General features: G+C 30.9%; 1 protein-coding gene across 1 annotated transcript in view; it reads left to right on the forward strand.

Moving 5' to 3' along the window:
* LOC129227062 (histone acetyltransferase KAT6B-like) overlaps positions 1 to 16,955 on the forward strand; it is a 95,937-nt gene extending 78,982 nt beyond the window's left edge. The window contains exons 12-18 of the mRNA XM_054861706.1: positions 1,387 to 1,480; positions 1,643 to 1,801; positions 3,036 to 3,123; positions 4,216 to 4,359; positions 5,049 to 5,398; positions 6,691 to 7,271; positions 13,730 to 16,955. Coding sequence (XP_054717681.1) covers positions 1,387 to 1,480; positions 1,643 to 1,801; positions 3,036 to 3,123; positions 4,216 to 4,359; positions 5,049 to 5,398; positions 6,691 to 7,271; positions 13,730 to 16,528 — 4,215 coding nt within the window. The 3' untranslated portion in view covers positions 16,529 to 16,955. The remainder of the gene's footprint in view (positions 1 to 1,386; positions 1,481 to 1,642; positions 1,802 to 3,035; positions 3,124 to 4,215; positions 4,360 to 5,048; positions 5,399 to 6,690; positions 7,272 to 13,729) is intronic.
* Positions 16,956 to 20,168: the final 3,213 nt, after the last annotated feature.

Consider the following 20,168-nt stretch of genomic DNA (forward strand, 5'->3'; position numbering starts at 1 on the left):
TAGAGACATATCGGAAGAAAAGACCAAAATCCTGAAGGTCGTGGTACATGGCGGCAAAATTATTTGATGTTTTCCCCCCGGAGATAACACCCATTGCCCTTACTCCTGCTTCAGTGCATACAATAGCGAATGAATGGGAGGCTTTGGTTATCTCTCAATGGTCTAAGATCAAAACTGCCTTCCAAAAAAAAAGAACTGTTTGCATTTTTGGAAAAACCTGCCCATACTTCCAAAAGTGATAATTCTTTCACAAAAGAGAAAATTGAAAGCAAACTAAAAGCTTACGAAACCAGCGCACCAATTGGGCATGATATTGATCCTCTAAAACACTGGAGATCAAACATTCATGTGTACCCATTGCTTAGTAAAATTGCATCTTTGTGCATCATCTGCTCCAGTTGAGCATTTGTTAAGCTTTGCTGGAAAATTTTGCACTTCTGCAAAATTTTTCAGAGAATAAAACCTGACAGTTTTGAAGCATTGGTGCTGTTGAAGGCCATACAAAATTATTTTAAATGCAGTATTTATTCTGGAACATTTACTTTCATATCATTTTTATATACTATCTGAATGTTTTGCATGTCTAATGCATGTTTTACAAATACTGCATTTTAAAAAAAAACTTTTTTTTCTCTCAATAATTGAGCTGAATTAAGTAGTATTATATTGAATTGTTGAGGGAATAGAATGTAGAAATATAGCACATAAATTTTAGAAACCGTAACCTCTAAAATTTTGGTCGTATGCAAAATAACAATGAATATTTAAATCATGTACAATATGCATTATGATGGGGCGAACCGATATGGGATATATAATTACCTATGCAGGATATATTCTCAAAATAGTTATTTAGTTTTCCAATGTACAATCAAAAATCATCATTTTTCAACTATGAAGTAGTTACCGCAAACGACCAATGAGAATAATATATTTATATACATATGCATGTATTTTTCTCCCACGAGTCTGTAATCGTAATCGGTACATTATAATTGTAATAGATTACATTCTTAAAATTATCTAATTATTGCTGTAATCGTAATTAGGTTTTGGCAGAGGATTATAATAGTAATCGTAATTGTGTAATCTCTTATTAGTCAAGCTCGTAATGGTAATAGATTACATTCTTTCGTAATTGACTCCAAGCCTGATAGAAATATTATTTCTTCTACAATAGCCCTAAAAATCTGTTTGTTAGAATTAGACTACTCCCTGTTCCCTAACGCTGTCTACTTTTGACCTTTAAATTGACTAACCCTTAGGGTGCCATTTTAGTACCTAGTGCAGGTGGTTACGTAGTCAAGATGACCAAAAAGTAAATTTAACTGAAAATTGAACTTGTTTTATGTGCAAAATTTTTGACTTCAATTTTTATTCATATAGGAAAAATTATGCCAGCAACGATATAATGTGTCTTGCATTATGACAATGCCGCAGTATCAAAGACAAGGATATGGCAGGTTTCTTATAGATTTCAGTAAGTTTCATTATTAAAATTTGGTAGTTAACATTTGTTTTTTATTTATCACTGAAAGTTATGTTAAAATATTTAAAAAAAACTCAATCCTTTTATACAAAAAAGTTTCATTAACTGCTCATGTGTAAGGTTTAAAATTTTGAATACCGATTTCTTTTATAGGTTATTTGTTGTCTAGAAAAGAAGGATTACCTGGCACTCCCGAGAAACCTTTATCGGATCTTGGAAGAATAAGTTATGTTTCTTATTGGAAAAGTGTGTTACTGGAATACATTTATGCATGGCATAATAAAGTAAACAACCATCAAATTAACATTAAAGGTAAGTGAAATGTTAAGGAAAAGGCAAATAAATGTCACAAAAATGTTTACAGTTCGGTCATTTCACAGTATTTTTGACATTTATGTAGAGTCTTTAAGGTGACCTTTTTTCGCCATAACTTTTAATTTAACTGTTTGATTAGCGTATTATTTTATTTTGAGCTTTTCCTACCAACACACCAACTCAAAATAATTCTCAAATCAAGCAGTAAACTAAAAAGTTATATAAAAAAAAGGTCATAAATGTCAAAAATACTGTGAAATGACTCAGTTAACAAAAATTGCATTCTACTCAAAACTAGCGACTACTATATCTTATGTAGTTTATATGTTTATAGAAACCACATTCAAATAAACAAAGCAAGTAATATTTTTGTAATATGTAGACGCATAATAACTTAATGTGCAGTAATGCATTAAACAAATAAGCAAAATAAATTTAAATCAGAAAAAGGTAAAAAAAGACAGAGGTCTTGTCAGTTGTGAAAAATATTTACAAAGTAAGATCAAGGGAGCTTCCATTATTATTCACAGTCATGGTGTTTTTGCAGCCCTTATTCTCCTTTTGTATTATTTTATCATGTGTAATACGTGTTTGTGAGATTATGTATGGTTACTCTAAATTGATACAAGACTTAAGTTTTCACTGCTACAATCTGCTTTAAATTCACTACGTTTTTAAAAATTTGTTAAAAATAAACATATTTAGAATAAACGTGATTTTATTTAAAGAATGGAGAGGTTTTAAGGAGGGATAATGAAGCATTTAAGAGAAAATTTTAAAATCCTTAAAGTAAGCAGCTCTGTTTCATTTGCATTTCAGAAACTAGCGACTAAAGCTCTCTTTTATGTGCAAAAACATTATAAATGCTTCAAGTTCTTGCAGTGCTATATCCTAAGAAGCATTTTTTAAAGATTCTGCTCTATTTCAGCATCAGTAAATGTATTTGCATTTCTGTTGTTCTTAAAAGGGTCAATGTGACACCTACCCACACTTTTAGGTATAACACTTTAGTTTAGGTTTAAAAAAAGTGATATTCTTGAAAACTTGGTTATTATACAAGATGGTTATTTTGGAAAAGTTGGAAGGATTAAGCTTTGTATGAAAATGCAGAGGCGCAGTTAGCGAAAAAAGTTTGCTTGGGGTCAAGGTGACCGCTCCCGTAATTTTAGTGTAAATACAAATGAATATTTCTTGGCAAAACTTAAATTGTTTTTTTTCCTCTTTTCTCTAGGCATTGCTTTGGAAACCGGGATCAGTGTTCTTGACATTATAAGCACTATGAAGGATCTAAACATGATTCAATTGAATTCTGAGGACAAGTAAGTTTTTGTCATATCCAATTCTGTTTTTGTGACATGTGCTCATGTATTTTGCATTGACAAACTAGGTACACCAATTTTGAATATGCCTTCATTCTGTATTACTTATAAACATTTGAAAGAAGCCTATCAAATGTTTCTATAGCATTGGATCTTTTTAACAATTCAATAACTATAGTAAATTAAATTATTTCTGAATTCGGTAAGAAAATACGTCACCATATTAGGAAAAAAAATCATGTGTGAAATCAGTGGTCGGAAGTAGTGGCACTACTGTAGTAACTTGTTTTAGTAGTATGTAGTGCAGCGCACTACCTTTTTAAAAAAAGAAGAGTAATAAGTAGTGCAATACAAAAAAAAAATGCTTGTAACAATTTCTGGAAACTACTTTTAAATATAGTTTTTAAAACAGACAAGGTTCAAACGAATCTGGTGCAAATTTTATGCAAGTTACATCAGCAAAAGCAATGAGAAATAAGACTCACATAAGTACAACAGAAGGATCAACTACATTTTTTATGCCTTTTTTTTTAATTGCAGCTTCTTTCCACTTGTTTTTTTTTTTTTTTTTTTTTTAATTTCATTTTCTTTTTGCGGCTTCCTTTTATATTTTTATGATTTTAAACAGATAATAATCAGAGCTGTTCCAGAATAATGAATTACTAACTGGAAAAAAAAAAAAAACGATATTACAAAAAATAATCAACTAAGGAGAGATGTTTAAATTCAGAATCGATGGAAAAGGTTTTAATAGGTTTAGTTACTTTCAACGGTAATCAATGACAGGCAGGGAAAGTTTGTCAACAAAATATATTTTTATTTAATTTGCTATCATTCTTTTGGTTGTTAGAACCAGCATTCAACTGGCTTGTCTGCTGAAGTATTCATATGATACCTTTTAAAATATGCGTGTTCTCTCTTACTTTCACTGTAGCTTCAAAAGCTTGAAATCTGCAAGCTAATGTTTTATTAGCATGAAATCATAAACACAGGAGTGATAATCAATCAAAATTAAGGGTTTTTTCAGTTTTTGGTGAAGTATTATGTAAATTTTGTTATCTTAAATGTACTCATTTTTTTTTTTTTTTTCAGGCTTATCATATCATTGAGTAAAAAAATATTGGATGAGCATATGGCTAAAGTTAAGGCTAATCAGCATACAAGAATTGAATTAGACCCTGAATGCCTTCGTTGGATACCACTAGTTACAAACACAGTGTGTTCTGATCAAAAGGTGTGTTGAAATTTACTTGTTTTGAATATTGAGGTACCAGCCTCAATATTGGAGGGGGGGGGGGGCTTTTAATTATGAAATGAACATTTTGTATAGTAACTTGTTCATGGTTATGTGTATGTATGAGCTTGTCTATATTTTTGCGACCTTACAAATCATATCTTTGCAATTAAAAGTGCATCATTAAATCGCTACACCTACAAAACATATCACATTAATTTTTGTATCTTGTTTGTTGGATACTACTTAATCTATGATTTTATACCTAATTTTTTAAACTGTTGCACATACACTCAGAGATTCCCCCCCCCCCCCCCAAAAAAAAAAAAATTATGCATTTCTTGCAAAACTTTTTTTGTGGTATGTAAACATCAAGTTAATAGGTGTTTTTTGGCGATATGGCAGAATGTGCGGCTTAAGCCTAATTTAAATAGCCGAAAACTATTTAGCATTTCTACCATTTCACTATTTGTTACTCCCCAGTCATTTTCCAAACTATGGTTAGTCCAAACTTAAGCTGGCAGTTGGTAATTATTAAATGAGAGGTAAAGTGAATCCAGGTGTGGGATTTCTGGTTAAACACAACATAAGCTGGCATCGAATTTCAATAACGTTGACTAAATTTGTACAAAAGTTTTGTATTTTTTAAGCTTTTTTATTTTTAGTTATTTTTGTGTGTTTTTCAGGAAAGTGATGACTCTGATGAATCTGGTAGTGAAGTTCCATCTACTGTCATGAATGGAGAAAAAAAATTATCACCAGCAAAGCCAGATAATAATTCAGAAAAAGAAAATTTTCAAGAGTCTGTTACTCCACATGAGAAAAGTCAGAAGCATAAAAGAAAAGCTGATAAATTGCAAGTTGATAACAATGGTGTAGTCGAGAACTTAGAAAAGCGTAGACGATCTTTTTCCTTGAGTAAAATTTCAGATAGTCCTAAAGAAGAAGTCGCTGAGAAAGATCTTCCTTTGAAGCCTGTGAAGAAACATAAGAGAAAATCAAAGAATATATTTGAAACCAAAGTCTTCAAAAATAAAAAGAGTAAGCTAATTCAAGGTTGTCTTATGAGCTTAAATATTTTTCTAAAAATTATTCTAAATACTAGATATTTATCTGCTTGACACAGCTTTTTTCATTTCATCTAATAACTATGAACTTGCATTACCCATGTAAAAAAATTAACAGTAGTGGAAAATATGGTTTTTAACATGTTAGTAATTTCCCCCTTTTTTTTAAAATGTGTATCTTGATGCTTTTAATTGTCATATCTATGTATTGTTTTTAATTTATGATATTCCTTAATTTTTAGAAAACAATATGAGAAATTCAATTAAGTTTTGACTTTGATTTCATTTATTTGATTTACTTATGGCTTTGATTTGCACCATCATATAAGCATTGTGAAGGAAATAGTATGCATTCTTTACAATCCCAAATATCTTCGAGGGTTGGTATTTCTTGACAAAATAATTTCTTAAAAGAAGGTCTAGGTTTTCATTTAAAGTGCATATGTCAATATAACAAGGATGTAACTGCTGCGGCAATTGTGAAAGTGCATTATAACATAATTATTGTAATGTTTAATGACAAAGTCCTGTATTTTACCCTTTTATGTAGCACATAGGCAAAAATAGACAAAATCTTAAGTACAACATTCTTCTGCTTTTCTTTCATTATATTTTGGAGATGACCCTTTTGATTGTGTACCCCCCTCCCCATTCCCCCATGTATAATTTAGAAAGTAAATGAATATTGAAATATATTTTGGTTTTGTATGTATAAAGTTTCCCCCCACCCTTTCTCCTCCAAAATAATGATGATTAAACAAGAATTAATAAAAATATAAGTAGCCTTCAACATTGTTTTTGAAAAAGTGTCCTTTTATCATGAGTACCCTGCTCCAAAGATAATTCTTTATCCAATACAGGAATACCTTAGCTCATAGAACAACGACATATACTACATTACTGTAAATTTGCTTATTTAATAAGGCCCTATTTGTGACTTGAATTCATTATTATCATATTCATTAAATAATTTTAAAAAACCCCTTTGAAAATTTGACCACAAGTCAGCTGATTATGTAAAACCATTTCTTGTTTCATTAATCTAAAGCTCATGTTATTAGTTCATGTGAAATGTAATCTAATTTTCGTATTCTTCATGCTGAGAGTTATAATTTAAATTCTTGATTTATTAATTTTTTGTGTAGAATGCATAGTTTTTATTCCATGATTTTTTTGTCATACTGTATCCGCAAAAATGTGTTATTGATTTAAAGAGGTTATGTATGTGACAAGTTTATTTAGTTATAGCTTTTTTTCTTGTTGCAGGAAAATATAAAAACAATCTTTTAAAGAAAGTCAGTAAAATGAAGAAATTAGGGAGGAAGAAGAAGCTTTCAAAAGAAGTTAAACGCTTAGCTAAAATCTTACATGCCAATCCAAATTTAATTGCTTCAGCTTCAAATAGAAAGTTGCTGAAGTTAAAGAAGAAAAATAAGAATGCAAAAGATAAACCTGTTGAATATGGAATGAAGTTAAGGCATCAGAAATCATCAATTGAAGTAGAAAAGGTAGAACAACCTAATGCCCCTGTTAATATTGCCGAAGCATCAAAAAATATGAGCACTGAAACTAAATTAAATGTTCAAAAGGATGTAACTACTATACCTCTGCCCTCCATTGTGTCTGAGAGTGACAGCAGCACCACTCCTCCTTGTTTAATTCCTGCGGAAAGTACAGAAGATTCTATACAAGATCATACACCTGTTGAACCTCCTTCCCTTCAAGCTCATGATTTGGAAAATAAAATCGATTCTGATGTTAATTGGAGATCTCTACCACGTCGAGCTAAAAGACCTGCATCATCCTCACCAATGAGAAAACCTCCAAAGAAAAGAGGTCGTCCTAAAGTAAGTGTAATTTATCTCATGTACTTATCTGTTGTTCTGTGCTACTGTTATACAAGAGAGGATTCAGAAATGTTTACAGGGAAGTGCAATTAATTTTATTACATACCCTTTGCTAAGTATCCTGGTTTATGCATATTGATCACATATGTTACGAACTTCCAATTTCATATATCCACCTTATCCCAATATAATCAGAGGGCGTTTTGAGGCTGAATGATATCAGAAAATTGGGTGGAGGGTAGGGTGGTTCAAAAAAATGGTCTTGTAAAAAAAAGTTTCTCCTAGATACCAGGACACCCCTCAATATTTTTAGACTTGTGGATAGTAACATACTGGAAGAATTTTAGTTTCCTATTTTAACTGAAAGAAGGTGCTCAAGCCCCTCCCCCAAACTTCATAAGTATGGGGAGGGGGGTTAAAAAAAATACATTGAATTGAAAAAACAATGCTACATATTATAATATACACCAGTAATATGCATATACATTGCAATAAAATAATTATTTACAAAAAAAAAAAAAGCAGGAAAAATTGAATGTTTCTAATTTTTACCTTTTTTTTTTTTTTTTTTGGCTACTTCTAATGTTAAATTAAGGGGTCATTGAGCACCCTCTTAAAATTTGAGTAAGAAGCTAAAACTTTTATAGCATAATACTATTTGTAAGTCTAAAAAAAGTAGGGGGTGTCCTGAACTCTAGCTGAAAAAAAAGTTTTTTTGAACAACCCTAGTGGAGGAGTGCCCTAGTATCTCTATCCTCCTATCATTGTTGTTCAGATCAATGGAAAAATTTTGTTTCTAGAACTTTGATTTCAGAAAATAGCCAGCAGCAAATTCGTAGCTCCATCCTGTGGCAATTTTCAACTTCTGATACATCCTGATCCAAAAAAAAAAAACAAATGTGCGAAATGTTTGGGCAAAAAATTTGATTTTGTTCCCTTAAAAAGTTTACCACATGAAAATAAATAGCAGCTGCATTCATTTTTTGAATTGAAAATCAAAAAAGATCAAATAAGTGATTTCAAGAAAAGGGGAAGTAGTGCGCTCATGCACTGGAAATTGTGTGCCACCCTTTGAAGCTTCGATCCTTTTGCATCCTGTAAATTTTTCAATTATTTTGAAAAGTGGAAGTAATTTTAATCAGTGCTACTTTTAAATGACTTATTTTTTTTCTTATTTTAATAATTTCATTTTCTGAATAAAAAAAAGAAACACTAGTTGCTTAATAATATATAATAATGTAAATATAAGTGTTTTAAGAGTTCATAAAAATCTTTTAATGCATTTAAGAAACATTACTTCTACCACACATACATGCATCAATTTCTTTTTTAAAAAAAACATATCTAGTTTATTTAACCCATTACCTACCGGTGACCAAACAAAATTTTGTAAGAAATGTTCCTCTGGTACCGGGTAAAATCAGGGTTCGCACGGGTCATGAAAATCCTGGAAAGTCATGGAAAAAAATAAACAAATTTCAGACTTGGAAAAGTCATGGAAAATTAATATTTTCATTAAAAGTCATGGAAATTTATTTAAAGTCATGAAAAAATGTCTTGAGTAGTAAGAAAGTAACAATATTTAAAAGAGCACTAGAAATATTGAGTGGTTTGGTAATATTGCATATAACTTGAACAATCTCAGAAACAAGTTCGAGTTTTGGAATCCAATTGCATCCGCTTCTGTAACAGCCTCTCGCCTTTTTTTGCAATGTGATTTTACTACTAGGACATCACTAATTTTGAATTCACCATTATTTTTAGCACTTTTTATATTTTATATTCTGTAGTAGTGGACTTGCACTTTCTTGATTTTGCCACGCCCCCTCAAAAAGTGTAATTGAATTGCACCCGAGTTCATTTCAACAACTTGTAAAAAATCATTATTAAATTTACCAGAGTTTATCTTAATATGTTGAAGGCTTTAGAAAGTGAAGATTTTAGTCAGGCAATAGAACATAGAAATAAGGGAATTCTAATACTCTAAAACAGTGGTGCCCAACATACAGCTCGTAAAACTGATCGTCTTGTGGCCAGCTGAAATATCTGATTTAGAAAAATGAAAAAACTGAAAAACGTGACTTCACTTTAATGAACGAATATAGTATACTGTTCAGTTACATTTAGGTGAGTAGATGCACTATTGACACCAAAGGGCAATGTTTTTGTGAAGTAAATTTATTATTGGTAACTTAGTCATGACCCATTCAATTTTTGTCCCATTCATTACTGTTCTGCCCTATTTATTAAATATTTGTTAGACATTTAAACATCGGTGTATTGCATTTTTACTTTACTTGAATTGATATGATGAAGACAAATAAAAATAATTTATTAGTTTCTGCAGTGCACTGATATTTTTTCAGTCACAAGTGCCCTCCAATGAGTTAGTGGCACTCACATAAAAGTTGTTCGAAAGCCCATTTCCGAAAATTGGCAAGTTTGGCATTTAATAGTACTATTCTCTTCGTGTAACAAGGTTATGAAAATATTTTTATGAAGTCATGAAAGTCTTGGAAAAGTCATGGAATTTTTTTATCCAAATTGAGTATGAACCCTGTAAAATTGGAACCAATTAAAAGTGGCACAGACATATCATGAATTTAAATAAAATGAACGAATATGTGGTCAGTCATATGGGGTCCACATTCATATATTTATTTATTTATTTGGTAGGCTTATGAAATGTTATTCTTGAAAATGAGCTGATTAATGAAGCGTAAAAAAGTAGTGTTAATTTATTGTTAGAAAAGAATTCAGTGAGCTCTCTTTTATATAAATATTCATGAATAATTCCTTCAATGATAGTTAATTAAAAGCTTGGGGAGCAATTTTAGCTCTTCTTTTGGATAATTTTTAAAATTTTTAAACTCTTCTTAGGGCTGAACTGAAAAAGTCTGAAAGTTTTGAAGATTTTTTTAATTATTGTTTTTTTTTTTTTTCCCTTCAAGATTTTATTTGTCGGTGAAAGGGGGGACTTATTAATGTTTGAGATCTTCTAGTCTTTTGGTGCTATTCCCGAGCTATACCAAAGCATTGAAAATGTTTTTAGATAATGCTTACTAATTCATCTGCGACCTAGATAATACCTACTAATTCATCTTTTCAACTAAAATTTTTGGATAAATATTATCATGTTGTGAAACCTAAGATACTTTTTGTTTCAAATATTGCTTAGATACTTATTGTTTCAATATACTTACTCCCTAGAAAACATAAAATCCTCATGCTGTAAATTAGCTTTTGTCTGACTCATGTGAACTGATGAAATACAAAATACAAACTTAGTTTCTGTTAAAATCACTAGAAAAAAGTTATGAAGAATATCTCCATCCTTTTGGATTATGGTACCATTCTCGTCTACCTGTGAGTTTACTTGACTGACATGAACTTTCCCAAAATGAGCATAGGCAAAAAGCTGCTTAGAATCCCTATCAATGTTATCCTCATCTGCAAGTCATTGTTCAAATGCTCTTTTTTAAAATCTTTACTAAATACTTAAAATCAAGCATAGCCTTACAATACAAGATCCTATTAGCATGTCTATTTTAAACTGATGAAAAACGGCCTGCTTTTAATCAAGAGCATCTTTTACCTCCCCTCATGGGCCACATTTTCCCAGAAATTACCTTTTTCTTGAAAGTAATATAACCTTCAACTGTTTTTTCTAATTTTGCCTTGAACTCTGAAGATCAACAGAATAATTTTTGAAGCTCAAAGAGAAATTTACCATTAAATTTTGCTTAAAAGATACAAAATCAGCATCCCTGATATTGAATTCTAATCTGAAATTTTGGTCTTTGTAAACTTTGAAGTAATGACGCAACCTAATGGAACTGTGATCGCTGTCTCCAATATGTCCCCTATTCTCAACCCCTGAATAGAACTTCCGTCATTATGAAAAATTGGATCTAAAACTGCATCATGCTGAATACCTTGGGAAACAACTTCATCTAAAAAGCAATCGCCAATCACTCAAAAAAATCCTTTTCTCTGCCATGGCTAGGGCAGAAAGTATCCCAATCAATGCCTGGGAAGTTGAAATCCCCCTTCACAATGACTGAAACCTTTTAAAGCCATATCACAAATCCTTCCGTACGTCTCCTCCTCTTGATCCTAGTTAGTATTAGATGGTCAAATTGGGTAGTGGTCATATACTAAATTAAAGATTATGTTACATAACAGTGGGTTCAACCTGTTACAAAACTGATCTCTCTGATACAAAATTGGCATTTTTACTGATACAAAAGTGATTGTTCTAATACGAAAATGAATTTTTTGGTTTTCCACCCCTGTTAAGATTTTTAAAAAAAAATTGCTTTGTGTTATTTGCCCTGGGTTATCAAGTTATTTAAATAACAGAATGCAGTAGGATTTAAAATACGATCAAGTTTATTAACTGAACATGCCATACTTCTCGGGGAAGAGATTAGCATTTTATTTTTCATATTTACGTGCACTTTTGCAATAACTTTGTACTGTACATACAGGGGTCTGGCCAGAGGATATTTGGGTCCGTTAACGGACCCTTCACAAAAATCCGATCAACCAAAACGGACCTTTCACAAAATTCCGATCAAACAAAACGGACCTTTCACAAAATCCCGATCAAACAAAACGGACCTTTCACAAAATCCCGATCAAACAAAACGGACCCTTCACAAAATTCTGATAAACAAGATCGGATCTGTCAAATTGTTTATTGAAAGAGCAAATCTGAAAGCAAAATAACGCATATTTCTGTGTATAAACCGATAATTTTTGGAACCTTTTTTTAAGTCAAATTAGAGGGATCAGCTTATACAAAATCGGCTAATTTTGAAAAAAAAAAAAAAAGGGCACTCTTGGAATGCTCCTGCAAGCGATAAATAATGGCTACTGCCAAATAAATATAATGATTGTTTGTTTTATCACAGCTAATTAGCAGCGTCTGGCGTTGAACCTTTATAATGACTTGATTAGAAAATATTCTCATCATTTTGCCAGCTTGTCAATATTTGCGTTTTACGGTGGGTGCGGTGCGATGTTTAATTGTTATTTTGGGAGAAAATTATATGGGTTTTGATTTTTCGATGCTAACAAGGATGATTAACTTTAAATAAACTCTTTTAATTACCGTTTTTTTTTTCTTTAGATGTCTACATTTTGAAAAATGCAATCTTTTAACATCCGATATGAGAATCACATTTTGTTTTTTTTTTTCAAGCTAACTTCGCTTTATTAGGATTCAAATAAATGAAAAGTCTCTTTATTTCTGTTAGAACTCTCATTTCAAGTTTTTAAAAGCAAAATTCCATTTTCTGTTATGAGTCAAAACTTAAAATGCTAAATAGATGGTTTATTTTATTTTATTTTTTGGGTCAACTGTGTCCACAGATATTAATGATATGTTTATTATAGGACTCTAAAGTGCAATTATAAAATAATTTTATCAAAAATATTTCTTTTACAAGCTGTTTTTATACTTTTGATGCCTTCACTTTGAGAATTGCGATCTCTTTGCATCCGCTATGGGAATCCGATTTTTCGAATTTTTAATGATTATTACGCTTTGTTAAGAGGTAAACAGTTGAAATATCTTTTTATTTTTGTTAAAATCACGGAATTTAGAAGTTTTAAACCAAATTCTGTGCTTTTTAAGAGTGTCTTGGGTCAAAAAGTTGAATGCTGAACCCTATTCTGAATTTTATTTTATTTATTTATATTTTTGTTACAATTATTTTAAGTACTGTACAGAAATATATCTAGTATAATTTAACATAATGTAGAATGGTAGATAAATATTGATACTTGAAAGAGCGATGCCCCCCCCCCCCCCTCCCGCCAAATATCAGAAAAAAAATCCAGAATGATTTTCTCGACGTAGAAGAGGAAAACACTCAACTTTAAGTTTAATTGATGCTGTTTGTGCCATCTCTAAATCCTAAAATTTCGTTTTAACAAAAAAAAAAATTTGCGAATTTTTTTTATTTTTCACAAAATTAATTCATTTTTCACAAAATTTTTTGATTTTTCACAAAAAACGGACCCTGTGAAAAATCCTGGACAGACCCCTGACATTATTCGGGGGGGGGGAGTTAAAATATAATTTAAATTTATGTTAATTTTATACAGTTTTGCACAAATCTTAGCATGATTTATGCATTTAATTTCAAGTTCTATGCATATTTCTGAGAAGAACAAAATAATGTAGACTGCATATATTTTTATACATTTTGCACTTTTGAAGTTTTGTTGGAAAATATAACTATTCATCTACATTTCAATTGGTAAAATAGCAGTTTGTTTTGAAAAAAAAAAATATTTTTTTCCACTGCTTCGAAATTTCCGGAAATTTTACAACTCTATTACTGATTAATTAAGAAGATTAAAATTACATTGCATGCAATTTTTAATATTAATATTTTATTTTAAAGACTTTCTGTGTGTCGAAGGCTAACTTTTTCTTTGTGTTTTAGGCACCTGAAAATGTACTTCCTGCTTCAGAAAATTGTAATTCAAATGATATACCAGAAGATGAAAACGTAACCATCCCACCTGAATCTTCTACGGAAACCAGTGTTAATATTAATAGTGGTGATGAAACAAATATCTTAGTCGATCAAAATTCTGTTTCAAATAATGATGCTCATTTCAAACTGATTGATAATGAGGCTTCTGAAAATATTTCTTGTACAAGCAATGGTTGTAAAGTTTCAAATGAAGGTGCTCTCAAAAATCCTGAAAATGATGATGAGGAGTTTGATTCTGATAATGAAACATTTGAAGGCAAAATCTCCAAACCTTCGAAGGTAGAGGATCAAGGAAAAATAAATGGCAGCATAGAGAAGGAACCTCTTAAACCTCAAAAAGAAAATAGTGTAATGCAAGCTTCAAATAATATAGAAAAAGTCAGCACAGAATCAGAAACTGCAAATGGAAATTCTGAATATGTACCTGCAGACCTAGTAGAGTCAAATGATAAAGCAGGATCCACAAAGAATGAAATTGCATGTGAAGAAAGTAAACCTGAATGTAGTGAATTGGTCAATAATTCTGTTTCTGAGAATCATACCTCTGAGGAATGTGAAATGCAATCATTAACAGTTGAGAAAAATAATTCAGAAAGTAATAATGATAAAGATGATCTCGTGGCTGACCAAAATGAACTTTCAGAAATTCAATCAAATGTGACACCTGATGAGAACAATCTACATTCAATCGGCAGTTGTAATGATGATGTTCAAGAGCAACTTTTCGATAATACCTCTGAATGTTTAAATGAGGTTCAACAACTAGTAATATCACTATGTGAACATGTTGAAAGTGATGAGGCGAAAAACGAGTTTCTGACTTTATCTTCAGGGCCTGAAAATCCTATCTCTGAAAAAGAATTTCATTCGAACTATGTGGAGGATGAAAATTCTATCATAAGAGATAATCAGGAAATTAATGTTAATCAAACAGGCAATCAGGAAGAAAAGATGGAACCTCTTGTTAATGCCAACAGTTTTACGGATTGCAGCCCACCTTCTAGTTGTCAGTCTCATGGTGAAGAAAATTCCCATGCATCACAGCTGCCACTTACGCCCCAAACTCCTGTTTCTAATCAATCACATAATAATCAAGCTTCTCTTTCTGCTGGGATTTCAGGTGATGAATGCCAAAGCTCTAGTGAAGGTGATTTTAATAGTGGTGAGAGTAATCTTTCACCTTCATCCCTTAATAAGAATAGGATTTGTCAGTTGAAAAGTAACAGGCATATTTATGAGCACTATCAAGATGAAGTACATACAGATTTTGAATCCAGATCTCCTAGTGATGATGCTGGAGCTGACACCAATAATTGCTACACCCGTCCTACTTCAGCCCCTTCGACACCAAGTGTATTAAGAAAAAATACACCTACCCCAGATATGGCACATCTTGGAGTTTATACTCCTGATTCATCTACGAATAGTGGCTATAACTCTGTTGATGTTGATGTTCATCATTTGAATTTAGAATCTCCTTCATCTATTCATAGCAGTGAGATGTCCCAACAAAATTCCGTGGAGCAATCACCTCAACCTGCTACACCACACTCATATGCAGAGCCATTGCAAGTGGCGGGTACATACTGTTCACCTGAGAGAGATGTAGCACATGCAATGCCAATGGCAAATGTTGTCAATACTCAGAGTTCTCGTAAATCAAGCTGTGCCCCTATTGTAACATTAAATTCTAGTTCTTCCCCCCACATACAACAGCCCATGCCTAGTTCTTCCCCTCACATACAACAGCCTATGCAGCATCATTCTCATCAAGTACACCATCAACAATCTGATACATCATACCCTCATCATCCAGCATCTGCAGCTTTGTCCAGCATGGTGAATAACAACACAGTTGGTACACTTTTGTTGGGCCAATCAACTCCAGTTCCATCATCTAATAGTTATTTGAGTACTGTTAATATAGGTATTCCTTCTTCTACTCCTTCTCCCATACCAGTTGGTGGTTCTTATATGGTTGGTGTTCCAATTACTTCTGTGATCCAGTCCCAGTCACCTTCTGTTAGTCATCATCACCATCATCATCAATCCGGAAATCAAACTAGTCATGGCTCCATGCAAAAGCTAAGCCACATTTCCATGCCTGCTACTACATCAGCTGCACCTCATGCTTTTCATTTACAACCACAGAATTATAACTATTCAAATGCTACAGGAAATCAAAACACAAGTTGCAGCTTAACTAAACTTCAACAACTTACAAATGGTATTGAACATAACCCAAATCAGGTACCTAGTTATGCTTCTATGACTCCACCTCCATCATATAATTCACCCACTCATCAGACATTAACACCACCACCACAGATGCAAAAACCCATTGCTCCTGCAATAACAAACTTACAGTCGCAGTCAACACTACCCTCAAATCAAGTTCACGGATATGCTAATTATAATCATCGTTATCATCCTCGACCAGTTCAAAGAACTTCCAACATAGCTATTGCACCGAATTTGGTCGCTGCAAGTTATCAAACTTTGAATGGTGTTGGCTATCGCATGCAGCAAGCATCACCTCTTGGGAGTGGCACAGCTTTGCTAAACACGGGTTACATTACAAATGGCGGTTTCATCAATCCTCCCTCTCCTGCCATGCAGATGGGTGTTGTCAATATGCATCCACAAGGTCAGTATCAAGACATTCAGCAAGTGAGGCCACAAAGCACTATGTATTACAGCTACAGTTTACCACCACAAGCTTTAAATTCCATGATGAGACGGTGATATTTGCTTATACAGGAGTACTCATACAGTTTTCAAACAATTCACATCTCAGCTGAGGAAAATGGAAACAAAACAGAGTAAGCAGCCATTGTTAAAATGGATGTTCTATATATTATTCATTGAAATCTCAGATTATGCAAGTTACCATTTTCTGAATATAGTCTTAATACCTCAAATACCAGAGTTGAAAACTTTCTATTTTGAAAACATTTTAGTTTTACTGTATTTTCCAAGGGTAAATTTTGTAAATAATTGTATCATATGGGTAGTTTGATTTCTGTAAATAGGATACACATGCATAACACACATGTACATTTTCATGCTGTCACTGTATCATAGAACATGAATGACTTGTTATATTTGTACATATGTTGTTACATAACATTGAATAATTTGTATATTTATTGCATAACGTTTTCTCTTTCGTTTTTTACTATGCAACACAAACTTTAATTTATCTTGTAAAATTTTTCGAATCCATGTGTTCTGCTGGTTTTATGTCTTCATGAACTACTAGTGTCTTAAAATGTTGGGTGTTATAAATGTATTGATTTTGTTTTGTACTGCACTACTTTCTTGAGCCACTGATGCCTACTAGCATTTATGTTTTGATGGAAAATAGTGTAGAAAAAATTATTTAAAGTTAACTCTACAAAATTTATTGCTAAAGTGTATTGGTGTTATTTTTCTATTTAAAATGCAGTTATCAATTTGGGATAATTTTTACTATTTTGTATCTATGAATGAAGCAGTTGCGATAGAATTTGAAACTGTTCTATCTTAAGCTTGCTTTATAAAAATAAATATTTAGGGTATTACTATATATTTTTATATTATATTTTTAATAGTATTCCTAATCATTTTAAAACTCGGATGCATGAAGTGAATAAATTTAGAAAAACTTTCCATCCTTTCGTCTAACAATACGCAATTACTCTTTAAATTATATAAAATTATGTTTGTTTTCAAAATATAAAAAAAAAAGCTTAATTCTTCATGCATGACATGACATTTGATAAATTATTTTGTCAAAGTATCTACTGGCCATGAAAAGAAACAAAGCTATAAACATTAACTGCTGAGTTCAGCCTTCTTTTCCCTCTCTCCTGAAAATTAATTACTTTTTAAAAGCAATTCAATTTAAATTTAACAAAAGGAATAAGTTTTAACTACTGTTTTAGCTGAATTAAGGTAAAAGCTTCTTGTTCCTCAGAAGAAAGATTCATTAATGATAAAATAAGTTTTTATCCTTTTTTATTCTGCCTTTAACTGGAACATTGGTTAAAAACTTCCCCAATGAATTGAATGGAAACATATATTGATGTTTAATGCATTTTTGTTAGTATAGTAAATTGCACAACAGATTATTTTTTAATTAGAAATGATTTTTGCAAGTTTACTATCTGAAATTTATTCATTGTATTTTTGTACTGAATTTTTCTTCTGAAAAAGGTGAAATTTCACATGATATAACTCTTTATTTCCTTGAATGTTTCAAGAAAGATGTTGAAAGATCCTTGATTTGTACGTTATTGATGTTCATTTAATCTTTTATTCATTCATGAAGTTTCAAAGCTATTCAAATTTATTGTACATAATCTTAAATTGTCCATTTCTTAGAGAATATAGTGAAAATGAGTTGGAGACAAATCTGCAATATAGCTCTTATAAACTAGGTCAAAAATAAAAATTAATGCATGCTTCATTTTTTTAAGATCATGCAAGGGTGCTTACAAAAAAGGGAAGGGGGGGGGGTGGCTTGGCACAAACTGCCTCCCTCTTATTTAAGGGGTATTTTCTTCATTCATAGTGGGCTTTCATTCTTCAAAAGTTCTCTATTTTCAGTGAATTTCTGGTATTGACCAAAGTTAACTCAGAAAAAAGTTCTGGTTTTAATGTCATAGTAAAATCAAAAATAAAGTAATTCATTTATATCCTTTATAGTGCACTTTATCAACAAAATTAACACTTTTTTCTTTTTTACTCCTACTCCTAAAACTTTGTTTAAGAAATATATAAAATAAGTGTTAAGAAATAATACAATTTATATTTGTAGAAAAACTAAACTCCCTTAGGGGTACCCGTTTGGGCCTGAACCCAGTTGACCCATGAACTAATTAGGGCTGATTATAAACAGAACTACTTACTTTTAAGTTATAACATTTCAACAATTGCGTTGGCTACTGTGACACCATCATTAGATTTTTGTAATATAAATAAATATAAAAAGCACCAAATATTTTAAAACTGATTATACAAACATAGAGAACAGGGTTCGAAAATATCAAAAATATTCGATATTTTGATATATATTGGATATTTTGATATATATCCGATATTTTCAGTCAGCACGAACTAAAGTCTTCAAAATAGTAAATGCATCCTCAAATCACTATTTATTTTCTTACATTGTTTTTGCAATATGTAGACTTTAAAATTACGGTTTCTTTCATTATTTATATCTAATATTTCATTTAACATTTTTACCAATTTTAATCGAGTTAATTTAGCATTAGCTGATTTACTCATTTTTCTTCTGTTAGCTACTTTTACACAGTTATATGATTCAGACATAAAAAATATGCATCAGTCAGTGCACAGTCATAAGACACTTTCTTTTTTTCTGACTAATGTTTAATAGTTAATTAAGCACTTGTAATATGAATTAAAAATGTTACATTACTAATACTTTTATGAAAATGAATTTAAAAAGAAATACTATATTACTTTGTTATGTTAGTGATGTATTAAGGCATCATAAAAATATAATACATAACTTTTTGGTTATTTTGAATTGTAAATGAACAATATTACTATGATTGATATAACTTTTATATTGAAAATACCGTGGTTGAAAAAAAATAAATATTGAAAATATCAAAATATCATGATATTTTCAAAATAAATATTGGATATATATCGATATATATCGGTGAACCCTGATGGAGAATATTAGATAATCTTTCATATTTTAAGCCTTGTTTTTTATTGAACAAAATCATTAACTATTAAAAGAACCACTGTTGTACGAAGTTATTCATCACTCTAAATGCAAAATTTATATTGCCTTTCATTGTTTATGATACAAAATGTTTGTACTCAAGAATTAACTTCAATAAAAAGAAATTATATTGACTTCATCTGATTAAAAACTTATAAATAAATTTCATTTTTATGGGGGGATATTTATAGCTTATTGAGTAGCTAAAAATACTGTATTATTTTGAAGCGAACCTATGTATCTCAGGCATTTTAAGCTTACTGATTCAAATTTAAATGATTTTTGAAATATATATTTAAAAAAGTATGTACAGTAATTTTCATAGTTTATTAGAAGAAATACATAAACTTATCTTAGCATAATAGATTTATATAAGGTTTTAACTATTCTTTTTTTTTTTTTTTTTTTTTGAATTATTATTAGTGAAATAAAAGAAATGTAAATTTGTTAATAGTTTGTTGCAGAATGTTTTGAACACTTAAGGTTACTTATCACATTAAGTTACATAAGCAAATGTTACTTTCGTCATATATATGGATATTATAAAATGCACAAAAAGTAGTTAGTTCTCTTTTATGCTTATTAATTATTAAAATTTTGTTATTTATATGTATTAGTGAAAAAAGTTTGCGTTTATTT

Source organism: Uloborus diversus, chromosome 7 (genome assembly GCF_026930045.1).
Source record: "Uloborus diversus isolate 005 chromosome 7, Udiv.v.3.1, whole genome shotgun sequence".
Taxonomy (NCBI): Eukaryota; Metazoa; Arthropoda; class Arachnida; order Araneae; family Uloboridae; genus Uloborus; species Uloborus diversus.